This window comes from Rhipicephalus microplus, chromosome 1 (assembly GCF_043290135.1).
Source record: "Rhipicephalus microplus isolate Deutch F79 chromosome 1, USDA_Rmic, whole genome shotgun sequence".
Lineage (NCBI taxonomy): Eukaryota > Metazoa > Arthropoda > Arachnida > Ixodida > Ixodidae > Rhipicephalus > Rhipicephalus microplus.
The window spans coordinates 220,032,474-220,052,467 of record NC_134700.1 but is presented as its reverse complement, the minus strand read 5'-3'; the positions used below and the strand labels follow the sequence as shown (position 1 = coordinate 220,052,467).

The following is a 19,994-nucleotide window of genomic DNA, read 5'->3' as shown; positions in this document are numbered from 1 at the left end:
ACCTGCTTGCTGCTGCTGCTGCAAAAAAAAAAAAAAAAGTCACTCTGTTGTATACTATCATCATCACAGAACACCTACCAGTTTCATCATCATGTCATTCGTATTTCAACAAACGCGATGCTTTGAGTTTCACATGGAGTTTTACCATCAAGAGCGCGCTTCTTTCGCGGCGATTGTGAGAAGCGTTTGTTGAATATCTTGAAGCTGCTTGAACATACTTAGTCAGTTCCCTCGGCTGCCGGTATGCACTGCCCGCACGACTGTTCGCACGGTTCAGCGGCACCATCGGTTCACCAAACATTGGAGGAACTAGATTTCAGCAGGGGTCTCCTCGGCGCAGGTAGGCCTGATATCCTCTTAAACACCAAACTCGGCTCACCACGTCATATATTTTATTTTGTTTTTAGCCTCTGATGGGGACTACAAGAAGGTTCAGTCACTTCTTCGGAAAGGCGCTTCTCCGGATCAGGTGGATAGTTACGGCTACAGTGCACTTGTAAGTTACAGTACCTAAGCGGCGATTTCTTATTAAAATTCGCATTTGCGTTCTGGCTAATTGGTCCTCATGTATAGGCACTTGCACGAACGGGCTCATATTGTGCCCGTTTGTGCAACGCAGACAGAAAACGCGCAGACAGAAAAATTGTCTGAAACTATTATTTCAAATTCTAAATGGCCAAATAAATATTAGCAAGGAAGTATACTTACTGCCACCAGGTAAAAAGAGCTCAAGAAGCAACCAAAGCAGGGCCGTTCAAACGTACAGGACTTGTACGGACAGATTCAAATACTCTTTTTTTCCTAATACAATTGAAATGTGGAATGAATTGCCGGTGAGTGTTGTTGACCAGAACGATTTGTCGAAATTTGAACAGACCTTGGATGATTATCTGTACAATTGTAGCGTTTGATCTTGATCCATCCTGTATTTGTGTATTTGCTAATAACGTTCTTTTTGCTATAATGTTTTGTTATGTTACCCCTTCTGTAAGGACTCTCGCATGAGAGTTGACAGTATTGCTAAATAAATAAATTGTTCCCTACCTATTCTGAGAAATATTAAGAACTTCGATTTTGTTAAAGCTTTGCGAGTCGCATCTGCAAGACAAGAACACAGACAAATTTTTTGTTCCTTGTTCCTGTAACGTTGCAGCTGTCTCCATTGAATGTTTTACCGTCATAATGCTTGTCGACATCGATGCTGTAGTCTCCCTATATCTATTGAAGGATTTTGCCGTGCACTCCTTAAGGTTGTTACTTTTTTTTTGCTGATTTTGTAGTGGGCACTGTGAGAATGCAACAAATTTTTCACAGTAGACGCAGAACCTGTAGACTAGTTTGCTACTACTTGTTGCAAAAAAGAAAAAAAAATCGCAAAAGCTGGGCAGGAGGTCAAAGGCATAGGACAGACCGGTGTGTATCACTTAGCTATTGCTCGCAGCAAATGCAGTGTAGCGAGCCTAGTCTTCAATTTATAAAGTATCTCGACAGGAAATTGTGGTGTATCGATACACTGGTAGTCAAGATCATCAGGCGTTAAGCAAAAGTTGTTGGATTTGGTTGACAAATTCATCTATATAAGTATTAAGATACTTCGTGGTATCTTTGAGCAAATTGTACATGACAAATACGTGGCTTGCTAATGATTTCGCATAGCAATGCGATTTTTAATGCATTCTAAAAATGCTAGTTTCTTGCCCAACAACAAAAAAACATTGTACTTAAAAAAAATTATGCGTGCAATGCAAGAAAAAAAAGTGCTGGACTCATGTGCAACATTTCTTTAGAGAAACAAACCATTGCCATTCACATGCTCGTTGCGTTCTCACTTTTACAGATCTATGCCTGCAGGCATGGACATTCTGACATAGTTGAACTGCTGCTCAATCACGGTGCGCTACCAAATGCGCAGACCAATGGAGGTGCCACAGCCCTCCACCGTGCGTCTTACCAAGGGCACCTGAAATGTGTGCGTTTACTCCTCAACAAAGGTGCCGACTGCACGCTAATAGACAGTGATGGCAAAACAGCCCTGCACAAGGTGATGAAGTGTTGCCTAAAGCATAAAAGCTCGTAGAGTAGGTGCATCCATGTTTCAGAAATGGTTTGCGCGACAGTGCACCGCTTGCCATGAATGCAGCATCTTGAAAACGGTAACTATTCAGTTAGTTGCGAATCATGCTATCTGTTCAAGCAACACTTGACATGTACCAAATCACCTGTATAGCATCCGTTATCCATTTAGTTACTGCAGTGGTGCAAGAGGTATGGTCTGCGACAGTAATAATTGAAGTTGTTCAACCAAGAATAAGCAAATTCTAGTTATATAGTTTAGGGTAAAGTAATGTCCTAGAGAAATCGATTCATATTCTACCACATTTAAGAGAGATGATTATACGGACTGCAAAACATGTTTGTTAGAAAAACGGAGTGCAAATTTTCCTAGTGTGAATTGTTAGGGAAATTCATTACTGATAATATTGAACTAAATTGAATATGGGCATCTAAGAAACGTTGCCTATATAAATTTAATACGGCCATTCTTCAAAAAGGTGAAATTTGGGTTTCTATAAAAAAGTTATTTAACGGTAATTTGATACGCATATTCGATATGAAGTTTGCTAGTAGACATTGGTCCGCACTTTACCTTGTCCTTCAGTGCATTTTCTCTTCTTATAAGTCAGGTGAAAATTGAAGAATACTGCATATACTTTTTTTATTGATGCTGGATGAGTCTACGATGTCATTTGCACAAAGTATGAATGTATTTGCTATAATCTAAAAAATGAGGTGCCTCACCACACTCTGCCATGTTAGCCCAGCAATGTGCCCAGCAAGTGGCATGTGCAGCTTACTTTTCTTGCTGTTTCACAATACAGCCACTCCATGCTGCACTTTGCTTTTTTTTTTTTCAATATTTGAGCAAATTGGCACAAAGTTATTTGAGTAGTGCTGATAAAAGTATAATAGCCTTAACTTGCAAGTAAATAATTGTTAGCATCATTATCAAACAATGAGCAAGATCATATATATATATATATATATATATATATATATATATATATATATATATATATATATATATATATATATATATATATATATATATATATATATATATATATATATATATATAGAGAGAGAGAGAGAAAATGACAAAACACAGCCACAAAAAGAAGAAAAATGACATATCCTTGCACAATACGAGTTCATGCACCACTAACTTTAGCCAGGACAGGACTACAAACTCGATGTCTGTTGTGATGTAGGCTTTTTATGCTTTTGTTATAATTGATCGGCAAACAATGCTGCAGAACTTGCCTTGCAAAACAGTATACAAACTGGTCCCTTTTACATGCTTGTCAGTGCTTCTGTTTAGCCAGTTCTAGACTTACACATGTTTGTACGGTCATATGTCTAATGATAGGGCAATTCATTGCATGGGTTTGACCGAATATGCAAAAAAAAAAAAAAAAATGCAACAGCTGCTTTTCAGCAATTTTTATTTTCTGTGCTTCTCGACAACATTGCTTGCATAAATAAGCAAATGAAACTTTATTTCGATTCCCCCAGCAAGCTAAAATATAGAATTCAACAAGGTTGAGTTATATCTTAACCGTATTACATACTGTGCTCGATATACAGAATTTTTACAGTATAATTATGAGCACTTATATAACTCCAAGCTTGCTGCAAGCTGAGAATTAATTTTTAGCTTCTTTTCCAAAGCTGGTTATTCAGCAGTACTTGTAGTTAATCTTCAACATTATATTGTGCGATTGCTTGTACGTCAGTTGTCAGGGGCTGACTCTGGCAGGTGGGCTTCACAATTTCTAAGAATATGGGTAACTGTTTATGGCTATCCTACAGGCAGCAGAAAATGGGCACGAGGAAGTCTGCAAAATGCTCCTACAAAAGTCCCCAAGCCTGCTTGAGGTGAAGGACAGTCGTGGGAGAACGGCATTGGAATGTGCACTGCCAAAGCACTCACAACTTTCCGAGGTGCTTCGGTGACCGCATCAAACGTGGACAATGATGACAGAACAAAGCACTTCGGCTGACTCGAACTTACTGTGTGTTGGTCCACCTGTGCGTGCCATGGTACATGATGCTTACTGCAGGCAAACCTGTCACACCTATTTGTGTTCCAAGTCTGGTATGTACCCCTCCCTCGAAGTTTAGCGTTATTCACTTGCAAACACTTATTCAACTGTGTCTGTACATTTGCCGGGCAGTAAGTTGACAAAGCAGAACTAATGCGATCAAAGGAAACTGATTAATTCTTTGGTGCATTTTATGCATTCATTAAAAAGTGTGGCATGACATAATAAGCTCCATATCCCACGTCTGATGACCAGTTCCAAGTGTTTCTAAACTTTCTTAGCAGTATGCAAAAAGAAACACCCAACGTATTTAGGCATTAATGTCACCGAATGCGAGTTTAAAATTCTTGCTAGATTGAAATTGTTGAGCATTCCTTGAGTTGAAGAGTGTGCCTGATTCTGCCCGCTAGGTTCAAAGAAAAATTGAAAAGTAATAAACAAGTACTGACTGTCAATGTTCAGTGCAAATCATATGTTCCCCTTGTTACTGATGCCTTGTGCGCATGTGCCAAATAAAAATTCTGATCACAGTCACTTATTTATGGCATCAAACGAAGTAATGACAACAATGATCTGTTATTGTTGCTTTTATTGTCTGGAATGTACGTTCAGTCATTTACAGAAGTTTGTGATTACTTTACGTTACCACACCCTCCACGCTGGAATGTGCTGCTGAGACGTTTCGTCGCAGTATATTTTGTACAGTGGGAATATTGGCTGCCGCAAGTGGAGAGCACACAGGCTCTTTGCTGCCTATTATGTTCACAACTCTGAGAAGTACATGTCAAAAATGAAATGAAAAATAAGAAAAGAGCAGCTTGGCTGCGAATTTTCGATTTTTCACACTGTCAAGAGAATAGTCGCAACTTGCCTGCAACAAATTCTAACACCGCCAACAATTGCAAAAATGTAATGAGTGGAGTTGGGTCTTATTACATAAGAGATAAATAAAATGTCATCACATTTTCATCAAAAGAACATATTGGCAGGCTGTCAGGTCAAGAATGACTGCCTTTCCAAGGCTTCAAAGTAAAGTGAATGAGGAGGAAGAGAAGAAAAAGAACAACCCTGCATACTGTAAGGTGTGTGTAAGTGGTGAAAATGGAAGTTCATCTTCACATGTGCCGCTGCCTTGCATAGACTTCACTAACAGTACTGGACCGGCGAGGGGAAAAGGAGAAAGGCTGTGCACTTCCCACTCAGTCTTTTGCATATATTGACAAGTAAACACTTGCATACTCGCATAGCTAGTTTAAAAGTGACAAACTGAGCCATGCTCAGCACGCCCGCCTGTACGGACATCGCACTTGGAAGCCCCTGGGAGCGAAATGCTGTTTCGACCGAGATAACAGCAGGCGCAAGGCAATAAAAGATTCGCAAACTGCTGTCAAGTTTTGCATGAGTGAAAACCCTGACCCTCTGTTAAACTGTAGTGCATGCTAGCATTTCCATGTGCACGCGTATAAAAAATGCACAACGATATTCCCATGGCAGCTTATGAGCAGCTTGGTGACATAAGCTGCTTTTACACTGAATGGCAACGTGCCAGCTTGCATTTCACTGCTTCACTCGCAGAGTCCTTTGTTTGTTCATGTTTGTTAGCAGCAGGCTGATGTATGAAGTTAGCAAATCATCCATTTTGTAGCCCTGCAAAAAGATAAGTAAACAAAACAGATTAAATTAGCATATAATATGAACCAGAAACATATCCAAGTAAAGAAATGAAATGAGCAGAAAATTGTAAAGCTTATACATTTTCAAACAAAAATCAAGAAAACAATTTTACTGGAATAAAAGGCTACTCTCCAGCTAGGATTTGTTATGAAGAAAAACTAACCCAAAATTTCAAAGCCAATTCGGTTTCTCTTTCAGGGGCGACTGTTACAAAATACAGCGTAATTAAGCTGAAGAGTGGCCCCTGGACAAGCCTTTAAATGTTGGGTTTGTTTTTCTTTAAAATAAATCTTAGCTGGAGAGATCTCTTATGATACGAAAAAAATCCTGATAACGTAAACTGTGCCATGTATAATCAGTCAAACTCTCTTTTATAGCTGATGGAAATGAAAAAATTACTATTACTATTAACAAAAGGCGGAAGGCACTGCACAATATAACTTGGACAAGTAGACAGTCGAAGCACAGATTTCCACTTCCTTTTGCAAGACTTCAGTTATACACACATGCACAGAGCAAGTGAAGGCCTTCGGGATAATTCTATCCTTGAGTAACCACATGCTCTTCAAAAGGCTCTGGATACCAATTTTCGGAGGCAACTTTACTCTGCCATACAAATCTCCTGTATGCAGAGATGAGCAAGTGTGACGTTCAGGAAACGCTGATGAGATATTTCATTTTGATATCAAAGTCAATTTTTTTTGCAGCATACCTACCAACACCGACACTAAATTGACGCCAGGCTACAGTACTAATCCTGGTGACTTTACGGAGCACTCTGGCTAGTTGTGATGACGTCGAGCACGGAAACACAAAAAATGGCAGCTTGTGCGTCACCTTCTAGATCGTCTGCTTGTGCCGTGCGGTCATGCCATCATTGTCATCCAGCGTACCTGTGAAGTAAGCTAGCGGAGTCTAGAATAGTGTACATGCACGCAAATACTACAAGATATACGCTTATCAGAGGGTAAAGGAACCATTTGAGTTTGAATTGGTCAGCATGGCGCCAATATTTTACCCTGTGAAGTCTTGCGCCAGTGAAACGGGGGACAATAGGTGCAAGTTCCACCAATTCCAGTCCGATCCGGCACTTAGACAAGTGTGTGTCGACTTTGTAGGCTGCGACCGAGGTGGAGACTGAGCGCAAACCAAGCGGAGTTTACTCTGTTCGCTGCACTTCACTCCGGACGCATGCAAACGCAACATGGAGTTGCCAACAGACTTTGGATTGTCTACGAAGAACTTGAATCTTAGAAGTGATGCCATGCCAACGTTGTGCTGCCTTGCCGCGAGAGTCGCCACACGGCGCGCAGCAGACGAAGCAGACGATCGAAGAAGCGACACACGGACGAGGATACACCTCGAAAACTTGCGCGTGCACATATCATGTAGGATAGGCGGAGAGTACAGGGTGGCTGGGGGGCTTGGGCCCCTTCTGGGTTGTCTCATAAGGGGCAGAGCCTCCCCCCCCTCCATGATGTGGGCATAGGATATTTTTTTTTACAACTTACCTTAGGCTTTCATTCACCGCCAACAGAGTGTTGGTCATCTTGTCTTGCAGATATTTCACAGACGATTGTTTATGCCTGTTCCCTTTCCTTTCATGCTTTTAAAATTCAGACCACTGGGTAGAGACAAATAAGGAATCTGGTGCCGTGGTCGCATTTGTTTGTTATGTGTAATACTTTTGAAGTCTTTTCTCTCTCTCACTATATATATATATATATATATATATATATATATATATATATATATATATATATATATATATATATAGCATCAAACGCGTCATTCAAAGGTCGTAGGTTTGATTCCTGCTCACGGCAGGTTATCTTTTCACCCACTTTTCTTTCTTCTTATTTACATTACATTGGTTCTAATAACTTCCCCTATACGTTCCTTGGCATTATTGTCTGTTAAATCTCATTAACATTGTGTCAAAACACGGAAAAACTAGCCCTTAGGTATACACTTCTTTCCCTTATTCATTAACGAGGGTCTCGTTCTGGCAGACTTGGTGCCAATGGGTTGCATACGAGGGACCATTGGTCAGCTGCCCGTTCGTAATAAGTTCACGTGCTACGTGATGCCACACAGGCTCATAAAAGGGTGTTCCACACTCGCCGCCATGGCTACAGATGGCGCTGACTGACACTCCCACGTTTAAATTCACATATAAACCCAATAAAGTGGCTGGGGGAATGGCCGCCATGATAGCTCATGAGAGTATCGAACGGGTAATTTGAAGGTCGTAGGTTCGACTCCTGCTCACGGCAAGTTATCTTTTCACCCACTTTTCTTTCTTCTTATTTACATTACATTGGTTCTAATAACTTCTCCTATACATTCCTTGGCATTATTGTCTGTTAGATCATGCTGCAACGGAGCGTGATTAGCGAATCGAACAGTTTTTGGGCTTTTCCTGTCGTGCTGGTTGCGAAAAAAGATGGTTCGATAAGACTTCGCATTAAGTACCGCCGGCTAAATAAGATCATGCGAAATGATGTTTATCCCCTACCCCACATCGATGACGCCCTGAATTGCCTTCAAGGAGCCGAATATTTCTCTTCCCTCGATCTGCGCTCAGGCTACTGGCAAGTGCCCATGGCTGCCGAAGACAGCTTTTGACACCCCTGACGTTTTATACGAGTTTAACGCAATGCCTTTCGGCCTTTGCAACGCGCTTGCAACCATCGAGAGAATGATGGATACCATTCTCAGGGGCCTCAAATGGCAGACCTGTCTATGCTACTTAGATGACATAGTGGTCTTTTCTGCAGATTTTTCATCTCATACCGCTCGCCTTGAGAAAGTTCTCATGTGCCTCACTACCACCGGCTTGCAGTTAAACTTGAAGAAATGTCTTTTTGGCATATATATAAATATATATATATATATGTGACGCTATGATGAATCGGCGACGTGGCCTGGCTCATACTCGATGTTTATTCCATTCTCCTTCTTTTTCATCTACTTCTCCTAACCATCCCTGCCTTCTTACGTCACAGGATTCCCCCTCCCCCCGAAAAATGGTACCGGTTACAAACTACAACAAATTGAAGAAGAGAATAAACAACATAATGGCCAAATTCAGTTTCACGTCCCGACGGAGTTCCACAATCTCACTAAATCTTCAAGGCCGAGGGGGCAGTCCGGTGATTTTTATGACGACTCTGGTGGACGAGCTTGACTGTTGCGTTCTGGATAGCGTGCGCCACACATGGATACTGGCAATACTGCTTGAACTGTACTGGGGACTAAGCACGCATTGTTGCATCGGCGGCTCGTACTTCATGGGTGTTGTATTTTTCGTCGTGAATGGTGCGATTCCGGTACTTCTTGCTTTTGTGCTTTTTGACAGACTGTGACGAAGTGCCTGAGTGCTTGCGGTGTGCAAGCAGTGCTTCCGCGTCTTTCTCGGCGTCTTCTGTGGTGGTCCAGTCGGTGTAATAGCAAGTGCAGGGAGTGTCTCTGGTGACTTTTTTTTTGTGCGAAAGTGCCTGACGTCTTTAATTAGAGATCTTATTTTCCGATGTTCTTCTAATGGAGAGTGCACTTCCGTCGAACTTTGCGTTCGTCGATGCCCTCGTTGCAGTCTCTCTCGTTGTAGCATGAGTTTGTGAACTTGGCTTTGCTTGCTTTGCTGAGGCTGCTTGGGAGATGGCTGTAGTGGCGCCCTTTCCGGAATGGGGCATTCATTTCCTTCGGTGTTTGACGCGTCCTGTAGACAGCTGATGAATGGTGAACTGGTGTCTTGCTTGTCTGGCATAGTTGGTAATGCGTCATCATTGCTAGCATGCTCTTCAGAGGCTTCGGTGACGGGGTTCATTACGGGCGCTTCCGAAAGACAACTATGTGCGAGGTTTGATGTATCATGTACTTCTGAATTAGTTTGATTCATGAATTGGTGAGCTCTGCATGTGGGCGCCACAGGTGACATGGCATTACTAGGTTTGAACTGCAGATTTTGGCAAGTCTGCGGTGCCGTAGAAATGACACGAAGCTCTTCAGGGGCTTCTTTTACGCTGTTCGCTGCGAGTACTTGCGCATGGTAGCGTGCGACGTTCGATGCGTCTGAGCCTTCTGTTTTGTTTCGACTCTCGAGAGTGTGTGCACCGGACGGTGATGCATGAAACCGTACGAAAGAAGAATGGCTTGACAGGGTATTTTTCCGATGTGCCAGGTCATCTACCATGAATACGGCGTCCTTACAAGGCAAATGGTGAGGGCTAGGAGCGCTTGAAGAACCGCGTGACGAAAACCCAGGAGGTGGACCACGTATTCGAGACGAAGAGTGAAGGGCATCAGGTGGTTGAGCAACGTCTCGTGTCATATGCTGAAGCGATGACTTCGAAAATGCCAACTTTCGCGCAAAAGGGCGGCGCGCTTGACGGTTGGGTTTTTCCCAATATACGCATGGCCTTCTGTAAGTAAACTGCTGTGCCCCTTCGTATTGAGGCAGTTGTCGATTCGCGCTGGGCTTTCGAATGGTTGAGGACTGCTTAGGAAATTGACGATAGTGTGCGGTTGTCTCTAGATGGTTGACAATGAGTAGGTCTTGGTCATAGTCGTTAAAACGGGTAATCATCTCCTCTTTGATTTTTTGCCATGACTCGTCATTCTCGAATATATGGGTGAGGTAAAATTTAAATGCCTCACCGGTGACGTAGTCGCTGAAGTTCGTAACCATCTCCCGTTCCGACCAAGATGCAGCAGCAGCATGAAGCTCGAACAGGTTGAACCAGTCCCGTACGGGTCCGTCGTCCGCTGATCCGGTGTACTTAGGGATGTCAAGGTCGTCTGATGCTACTGTCATGATGCTTGGTGGTCCGCGTTCTTCTGTGGTCCGCGTTCGGTCACTGCGTCTCGCTGAGGTCTTCGATGATGATGGCCGGGCGATGAAGTGGTTGCGAGGTCTTCATCCTGTCGACTCGTGTGACGCTATGATGAATCGGAGACGTGGCCTGGCTCATACTCCATGTTTACTCCATTCTCCTTCTTCTTCATCTACTTCTCCTAACCATCCCTGCCTTCTTACGTCACATATATATACACACACACACACACACACACATATATATATATATATATATATTGTAGTGGGGAATTCGCAAGGCAATGATAGTGGGACCATCGCTGAGTGCGAAGGGCGAGCACGAGCTGTAGACACTTGACTGCCCGAGCATTTGTTTCTGTACCGGCTGTCTGCCTATTATCTGGCGTCGCTAATAAACCCCCTTGCAAAGTGGTGGAAGTGTGCTGGGTACGCAAACCTGGAACTTCGAAGCCGGAAGCTGCCCACTACATCAGCAATGCCTGATCAGACGACCGAGCAAGGCACCACCCAGCAAAGCACGGCCCAATCTCAACTGGTCATCGTGCCTACCACCCTGCGCCAACGAGATCCGCCCTTCTTCAGTGGCACCGAGGACCAAGATGTGGAGGACTGGTTGCAGCTGTTTGAGAAGGTGAGCGCCGCCAACAAGTGGGACGACCCCTCGAAATTAGAGTATGTCCCATTTTATCTCAAAGACGTCGCCAGCCTGTGGTTCACAAACCACCGCACTGAATTTATCACTTGGGCCGGTTTCAAGACCACCCTCGCAGCTGTGTTCGATCGCCCCGCAGTGCGCAAGCTGCGTGCTGAGCAGCGCCTACGCGGACGTGCACAAAGGCAGGGCGAAAACTTCACAAGCTATATTGAAGATGTAATCGATTTATGCCGGCGCTTCAACCCTGAGATGACCGAACATGACAAGATCAGGCATATCTTGAAAGGCATAGACGATGATGCCTATCAAATGTTGCTGGCAAAGAGCCCAAGTACCGTATCCGAACTTGTGACCTTGTGCCAGAGCTTGGAAGAGATTCGGAAACAACGCGCAGCAGTTCGGAGGTCGACGACTGCAGACGACTCTCTCGCTGCCCTGGCCGTCGGTGGTGACAGCTCCCTGCTGGAGCAGATAAAAGAATATGTACGCGAAGAGGTCGCACGACAACTTTCATGTCTCTCGTATCTGCCTACCACCGAAGCACCAACGAACCGCCTAACGCCGACAATAAGACAGGCTATTCAGGAGCAGGTCTCCGAGGCGTTGCCATTACCTACGCCTGCCTCTCAACCAACGCCTGTTGCCGCGCCACTGACTTATGCGGCCGTCGCGGCAATGCCTCCTGCATCTCGTCTGCCAATGTATACGCCACAACCTGTGCGACCGTCCACCGCGCCGTTTCCACAGCAACACGCCGGAAATCCTTGGCGCACCGCTGACAACCGGCCTATATGTTACTTTTGCGGAATTCCAGGTCACGTTGCACGTCTATGTCGTCGGCGCTTCACAGTTAACGCACCAAGATATCCTGACTATTCGTTTCGACCTCCATACCACGCGCCTCACGTACCACCTGAAGTTCACGAACGCGATGCGCAAACTGCTTCCGGCGCCCGAACATTCGCTTCTAGACGTTCTACTTCCCGCTCGCCTTCACCTTCACCAAGTCGTCGTTCCGTGTCGCCTATGCGTCGACGACCCACCTCCATTGAGACGGAAAACTAACTGCCGCAGCTCCGGAGGCACGAGCTGCGTCATCGTCTAATCGTTCAAGTCCTCGCCTGTCTCCCGCCAATCTTATCGATGTAATCGTCGAAGGTGTACGAACACTCGCACTCATCGATACCGGTGCCGCGATATCTGTGATTAGTGAGAGACTCTGCCGCTCTCTTCGTAAAGTGACGATGCTTTCTCCCGTGGTTTCTCTTAGTACTGCGAGCGCCCAACAAATTGAGCCCGTCGCGTCATGTACAGCAAAAGTTGTGATTCGAGACGTGTTGTACACCATTGAATTTCACGTGTTGGCTTCATGTTCCCACGATGTCATCCTAGGATGGGATTTTTTATCACGTCATCACGCCATCGTGGACTGCGCTCGGGCCGAAGTGGAGCTGTTACCGTTTGGTGATGCGCCTTCTGTTGATGCGGCCGTATCTAGTGTGGCTAACCTTGTCGTCGCGACGGACATAGACCTTCCTCCTTTCAGCGCCCAGTTTGTCCCTGCCTGCTGTGCTTCACTTTCTGATGCTACCGTCCTATTCAAGCCATCTGACATCTTCGGTAGCCGCCACCACACATCGCTGCCATTCGCCGTTCTTGAGCTTTGTCAAGACACTACCGGGATATTTATTTCCAATCCCAACTCGTGCCCCCTCAGTTTGCGCCGCAACGAGACGCTCGGCCACATTCAGCTCATCGATGAAGGTACTATCGTGCCTGCCAATTTCTTCGACACCAAGCCGAATATGGAGCTGAACGCGTTGGTTATTCACTTTGCCTTGAACAGTGCGTCTACCGATGCATTTCACCATTCTATTGACAGCCATCTCGCCCCGGCTCAACGAGAGCAGCTTGTTACCCTGCTGCACGAATTCAAGCGTTCGTTTGACTTTCCCCAAGCGGTGCTAGGAAGAACGAACACCGTTGTGCACACAATTGACACAGGAAAGAGTACTCCTTTGCGCCAGCGCCCTTATCGTGTGTCACCAGCGGAGCGTCGGGTAATTGCAGAACAAGTAGACGACATGCTACAGCGCGGAGTCATCAAGCCTTCTTGTAGTCCTTGGTCTTCCCCAGTTGTACTCGTCAAAAAAAAGGATGGTTCAGTCCGGTTCTGCGTAGACTACAGGCGCCTAAACAACATTACGAGGAAAGATGTTTACCCTCTTCCCCGCATAGACGACGCTCTCGATTGTCTCCAAGGTGCAGAATTCTTTTCCTCGCTTGACCTTCGCTCGGGTTATTGGCAGGTTCCAATGGCTGAGTCTGATCGTCCAAAAACGGCGTTTGTCACACCGGATGGCCTCTATGAATTTACCGTGATGCCATTCGGACTCTGCAATGCGCCTGCCACATTCGAGCGAATGATGGACAGCATTTTACGTGGTCTCAAATGGAACATTTGCTTGTGCTATCTTGATGACGTTGTGGTTTTTTCACCCGATTTCACTTCGCATCTCACTCGTCTGCGCAAGATTCTACAGTGCCTTACAAACGCCAGGCTTCAGCTTAACCTGAAGAAGTGTCACTTCGGGGCTAAACAACTCACCATACTTGGTCATGTCGTCTCGAAAGCCGGCATTCTTCCCGACCCTGACAAGCTTCGTGCTGTTGCCGAATTTCCTAAGCCGACTACTGTTAAAGAACTACGGAGCTTTGTGGGCCTGTGCTCCTATTTTCGTCGCTTTGTCCGGAACTTTGCCTCCATCATCGCTCCACTCACCAAACTCCTTGCTGGCCCTGCAGATCTTTCGAATTGGACAGCAGCCTGTGACGAATCCTTCGCAACACTGCGCCGACTCCTTACCTCACCACCCGTACTGCGCCATTACGACCCTACTGCGCCAACAGAAGTACACACGGATGCAAGTGGCGTTGGCCTTGGTGCAGTACTCGCGCAACGCAAGCCAGGTTTTACGGAGTATGTGGTCGCCTATGCCAGCCGCGCCCTCACTAAGGCAGAAGCCAACTATTCTGTTACGGAAAAAGAGTGCCTCGCGATTGTGTGGGCGTTAAACAAGTTTCGCCCCTATTTGTACGGCCAAACTTTTGATGTGGTAACTGACCATCACGCACTCTGTTGGTTGGCTTCGCTAAAAGATCCTTCCGGCCGCCTCGGACGTTGGGCACTACGCCTCCAGGAATTCGACATACGCGTCGTCTACCGATCGGGGCGAAAGCACTCTGACGCAGATGCGCTTTCACGATCACCCGTGAAATCCGATGATACGGATATATCAGCCCTGGACCTACCCCTCTCTGCCGTCAGCGTCACAGACATGCCATCCGAACAGCGCAAGGACCCTTGGATCGCCTCGCTATTGAATATGCTTTCTGACGCATCAACTTCCGGTTACCCGCGTGCTCTTCGCCGCCAAGCAACGCATTTCGCCATACGGGATGGCCTGTTATACCGTCGCAACTATCAAGTGACGGGTCGTAAATGGCTGCTAGTCATACCCAGCCATATGCGGTCTGATATCTGCAAATATTTTCATGCTGAACCGCAACACGCACACGCCGGTGCGCTAAAGACGTATGAGCGGATCCGCCAACGTTACTACTGGCGGGGTATGTACACGTTTGTACGCAAACACATTCGCTCATGTTCCCAGTGTCAGCAGCGCAAGACATTCCCTCATTCACCCGGTCAACTGCAGCCTTTGCCATGTCCTGCACGCCCATTCGACCGTGTTGGGATTGACCTATACGGCCCGCTACCGTGCTCTGTTGGTGGCAATCGATGGGTGATTGTGGCTGCCGACCATCTGACAAGGTACGCCGAAACGGCAGCGCTACCTTCGGCTGGTGCTCGTGACGTTGCAACCTTCATCTTGCACCGGTTTGTTCTTCGTCATGGTGCACCACGGGAGCTCCTGAGTGACAGAGGACGCGTATTTTTGTCCGAAGTTCTGCAGCAGCTCCTACATTCATGCCGTACGGTACACCGCACATCAACAGCCTATCACCCTCAGACAAACGGCCTAACGGAACGTTTCAACAGAACCCTCGGAGACATGCTCGCTATGTATATTGATTCCGACCACTCCAACTGGGACGTTGTTCTTCCTTTCGTGACGTACGCCTACAATACGGCGATTCAATCAACAACAGGCTTTTCTCCATTTTTTCTTTTATATGGTCGTGACCCATGCAACACACTCGACACAATTTTGCCATACAATCCTGATGCCTCAGAGTTCAGCCCAGTTTCTGAAATGGCTGAACATGCCGAAGAGTGTCGTCAACTTGCACGGTCCTTCACAGCCGATAACCAAGCCCTCCAAAAATATCGCCACGACCATGATCTTGTTCAGAATACCTTCCCCGTCGGTTCTCTCGTGTGGCTCCGACTGCCTTTCCACTCTCCTGGACTGACTCCCAAGTTTGCACCGAAGTATACGGGCCCTTACCGCGTCATACAACACCCTTCTTCTGTCACCTATGTGATTGAACCACTCAAGCCGTCCACGGACAAGCGCCGCCTTGGTCGTGAGACGGTCCACGTCAGTCGCCTCAAGCCCTGTTACGACCATCCTGTTCTCTCGTCACCTTGAGTCGCCAGGATGGCTCGTCTTCGTCGCCGGGGCATTGTAGTGGGGAATTCGCAAGGCAATGATAGTGGGACCATCGCTGAGTGCGAAGGGCGAGCACGAGCTGTAGACACTTGACTGCCCGAGCATTTGTTTCTGTACCGGCTGTCTGCCTATTATCTGGCGTCGCTAATAAACCCCCTTGCAATATATATATATTGTAAGGCAATGTTTTGGCTCCAAGACATTACTTGCCGAGCCTCTGCCCCACAACACAGGTCAGACTGATGATGATGAGTATGTACATATGATAAGATGACACGCATGAATAATGCTCACACTTATCCCCCCCCCCCCCCCCATGGTGACCGGCCAGCCCGGACGCGTCTTAGACGGGAACGGAACGTCGAATGAATGGCTTCAGACGCGATACGTAGACAATCTCCAAACCACGACAGCGACGATCCGAAGAAAGGTCGCTTGGAGTGACACGGTAGTTCACTGGTGACGTTTGTTCATTGATTGTATAGGGTCCAATGAAGCGTGACTGAAATTTATCGCACAATCCTGGAGTACGAATGGGCGTCCAAAGCAACACTTCATCCCCCGGACTGAAGGAGACGTCGCGATGAGAGCTGTCGTAGCGCTGCTTGCGATCTTGCTGATTGGCTTCTGTATTAAGGCGAGCCCGTTGCCGACATTCCTCGAGCCTTGTGATGAACTGCTCTGACATGGTTTCCGAGGCGTCAGTTGGAACATTTAGGAAAGAGACGTCGATGGTGAATGTCGGTGAACGGCCGTACACGAGGTAGAAAGGCGAGTAGCCAGTAGTTCTTTGAACAGCGGTGTTATGGGCAAACGTCACAAAAGGCAAAATCGTATCCCAGTTGTCATGGTTTGGTGCGATGTACATCGATAGCATGTCTGTTAGTGTCCAATTAAATCTCTCTGTCAGCCCATTAGTTTGGGGGTGGTAGGCTGACGTCGTCTTATGTACTGTACCACAGGTTGTGAGCAGAGTTTCGATTATGGTGGACAGGAACGTTTTGCCGCAATCACTCAGGAGGACGCGAGGTGCACCGTGAGGCAATAAAATGGCGTTGAGAAAGAAGTCTGCGACGTCTGAAGCAGAACTTGTGCGTAGTGCAGCAGTCTCTGTGTACCGTGTCAGGTGATCGACAGCAGTCACAATCCAACGATTACCTGCTGGCGTGATGGGGAGAGGTCCTAGTAGGTCTATGCCAACGATGGCGAAAGGAGTCTCGGGACACGGGATGGGTTGCAGAAGGCCAGCAGGAGGCAAAGTTGGTCGCTTCCGCCGTTGACACAGATGGCAAGATGCAACGTACTTGGCCACAAAGGTAGAGATGCCAGGCCAGAAGAAACGTTTCCTGATGCGGTTTTGTGTTTTGTAAAATCCCAAGTGGCCTGCACATGGGTCGTCGTGAAAGGCTTCGAGGACTTGGTGACGTAGAGAACGCGGAAGTACTGGAACCCAGCGGTGTCCATCAGTAGTGTAAACGTAACGATGGAGCACATTGTTATCGAGCTTAAATTGCCATAGTTGTCGGCGCAATCTAGCATTAAGAGTAAGTGATATACCATTTAGGCGTTGAATAATGCGATTGCAATGTAGATTATCACGCTGGCGTGTGGCGAACTCGGTGTAGTGATTTGAAGCCGGCGTGTCGATAACCGCAAGTTGTGATAATGTGAGGGGTGACGCAGTGTTTTGCCCACCAGACGAGCAATCACCTGACGTACTCGATGATGACAGTGGAAGGGGGCAATGAGAGAGAGCATCTGCATCTTGGTGTCTTTTGCCAGACTTATAGGTGATGTCAAAATCGTACTCTTGTAGGCGGAGCACCCAACGACCGAGGCGACCAGACAAGTTTTTCAGTGACGATAGCCAGCACAAGGCGTGATGGTCTGTAATAACTGTGAAGTGGTGTCCGGAAAGATACGGTCGAAATTTTCGTATGGCCCAAACGACAGCAAGGCACTCCTGCTCAGTTATGGAGTAGTTCTGTTCAGCAGCCGTAAGAGCACAACTAGCATACGCAATAACTCTTTCCCATGAAGTGGCATCTCGCTGTAGAAGAACTGCACCAATGCCATGGCCACTCGCGTCGGTATGGAGACATGTAGGTGCGTTCTCGTCGAAATGGCACAGAACAGGGTCGGATGTTAAAGCATGCTTGAGGGCCAGAAAGGCACGCTCGCAGTCGTCGTTCCAAGCGAAAGTTGATCCGGATGTCAGCAGCTTATGCAGTGGCGACGCGACGGCAGCAAAATGGCTGATGAAGCGGCGGAAGTAGGACGCCAGGCCCAGGAAACTTCGTAGGTTTTCTGATTTTCTGGCCGAGGGAAGCGTATCACGGCAGCAAGCTTGTCAGGATCCGGGCGAACGCCATCTTTGCTGACAAGGTGGCCCAACACCTTGATGTTCTTGTTGGCGAAATGGCATTTCTTTGTGTTTAGCTGAAGTCCAGCATTAGAAATACACATCAAAACTTCGTCTAAACAATCAAGGTGCTGACGAAAAGAAGTGGAGAAAATGACGATGTCATCTAGATAACAGAGACATGTTTTCTATTTTAGGCCACGTAGAACTATGCCAATCATGCGTTCAAACGTGGCAGGAGCATTACATAAACCGAATGGCATCACGTTGAATTCATACAGCCCGTCTGGTGTTGCAAAGGCAGTTTTTTCTTTGTCCGCTTCGTGCATAAGTATTTGCCAATAACCAGACCGTAAATCCAGGCTCGAGAAAAATTCAGCGCCTTGCAGAGAGTCAAGTGCGTCGTCGACTCGTGGGATCGGGTACACGTCTTTTCGCAAGATCTTATTAAGTGCTCGATAATCGACGCAGAATCGCACCGAACCATCCTTCTTTCGGACTAGCACTACAGGTGATGACCACAAGCTGGACGAAGGCCGGATAACATCTCGTTTGAGCATATCAGCAACGTTGTTCTCGATGATTTTCCGCTCTGCAGATGACACTCGATATGGGCGGCGGCATACAATTGTATTGCCTTCCGTTTCAATTCGATGTACGGCGACGGAAGTGCGACCCAAAAGCTGGGAATTTACATCAAATGAAGCACTGTGTTTTTGAAGGATACCCAAAAGTTCTTGCTTTTGCGCTGACGTGAGATCGGGATTTATTGTGGCTGTTAAAGCAGCCGTCGTAGCATCGTCGTCAGTACTCGTAGAGAAAGATGGTGCGTCTGCGTGAAGGGGCACCAGAGAAAGTGGTTCGGTATCTGTGAAGCAAACCACACTGGTGCCCTGGGGCAGTGCAACAGGCAAAGAAGTAGGGTTAATTGCCGTAACTAATGCTCTGCCATCATGAAAGTGCACCAGGCTAGGAGCGATGGTAAGTCCACCAGAGATGTAGCGCCCACACGGTGCTGGGAACACATCACCAGTATTGATCTTATCTGATGTCAGGGTCAGAATATGCTCATTGCCTGGAGGAATAAAAGAGTCATCAGCGGTGACGAAGCGCTGGCTATGAGCATCTTTATCGGACGAAAGCGCAGTATCTGACATACGAATGACCCTCTGACGGCAAGATATCACGGCTGAAGCTGAGGAGAGAAAGTCCCACCCTAAAATGAGCGCATTAGTACACGATGACAGAACGAGGAACTGTATATGGTGAAGGATGCCCTCAATAAAAACTCGTGCTGTGCAAACACCAGAAAGCTGAACAAAAACCGAGGGCCATCATACGGTGTCTTCACTTTGCGTAAACGGGAACACAAGTCCACACTAATAACTGAGAGCGATGCACCTGTGTCCACCAAGGCTTCAGTCCATATACCCTCAACACACACTGAAAGTACATTTGAAGGGCGTTCCGGTGGAGTTCGATGCAGTCCGCTAAATGCAGCTTTCCCTCCTGAAGCTGCACTGTTTAGTTTTCCGGGCGGTGATCAGACGCCGTGGTAGCCGGACGAAGTGGTGACGAAGAACAGCGCATAGGTGACGGGGAACGACGGCGCGAGGAGCGGAAGGTACTGGCTGCGTCGAAGTGCTGTGGAGATGGTGAGCGGCGTTGGTACAGTTGGTATGGGTGGCGATGTTGTGGAGCAGGGGCAAACTCATCCCTCTCGAAG

At 46.8% G+C, this 19,994-nt stretch overlaps 2 protein-coding genes across 3 annotated transcripts in view; one reads left to right on the top strand and one right to left on the bottom strand.

The window, feature by feature from the left end:
- The first annotated feature begins 102 nt into the window (after nt 1–102).
- On the top strand, nt 103–4,440 carry LOC119159654 (uncharacterized). Its single transcript, XM_037412475.2, has 4 exons — nt 103–340; nt 408–496; nt 1,838–2,041; nt 3,871–4,440. The coding sequence occupies exons 1-4, from the start codon at nt 244–246 to the stop codon at nt 4,012–4,014; spliced, it is 534 nt and encodes a 177-aa protein (XP_037268372.2). The 5' UTR covers nt 103–243; the 3' UTR covers nt 4,015–4,440.
- A 1,126-nt stretch (nt 4,441–5,566) lies between these two features.
- ck (unconventional myosin-VIIa ck) overlaps nt 5,567–19,994 on the bottom strand; it is a 178,125-nt gene continuing 163,697 nt past the window's right edge. For both annotated transcript variants that reach the window (XM_075891400.1, XM_075891402.1), the window contains exon 47: nt 5,567–5,750. In XM_075891400.1, the coding sequence (XP_075747515.1) occupies nt 5,661–5,750 (90 nt within the window). In that variant the 3' untranslated portion in view covers nt 5,567–5,660. The remainder of the gene's footprint in view (nt 5,751–19,994) is intronic.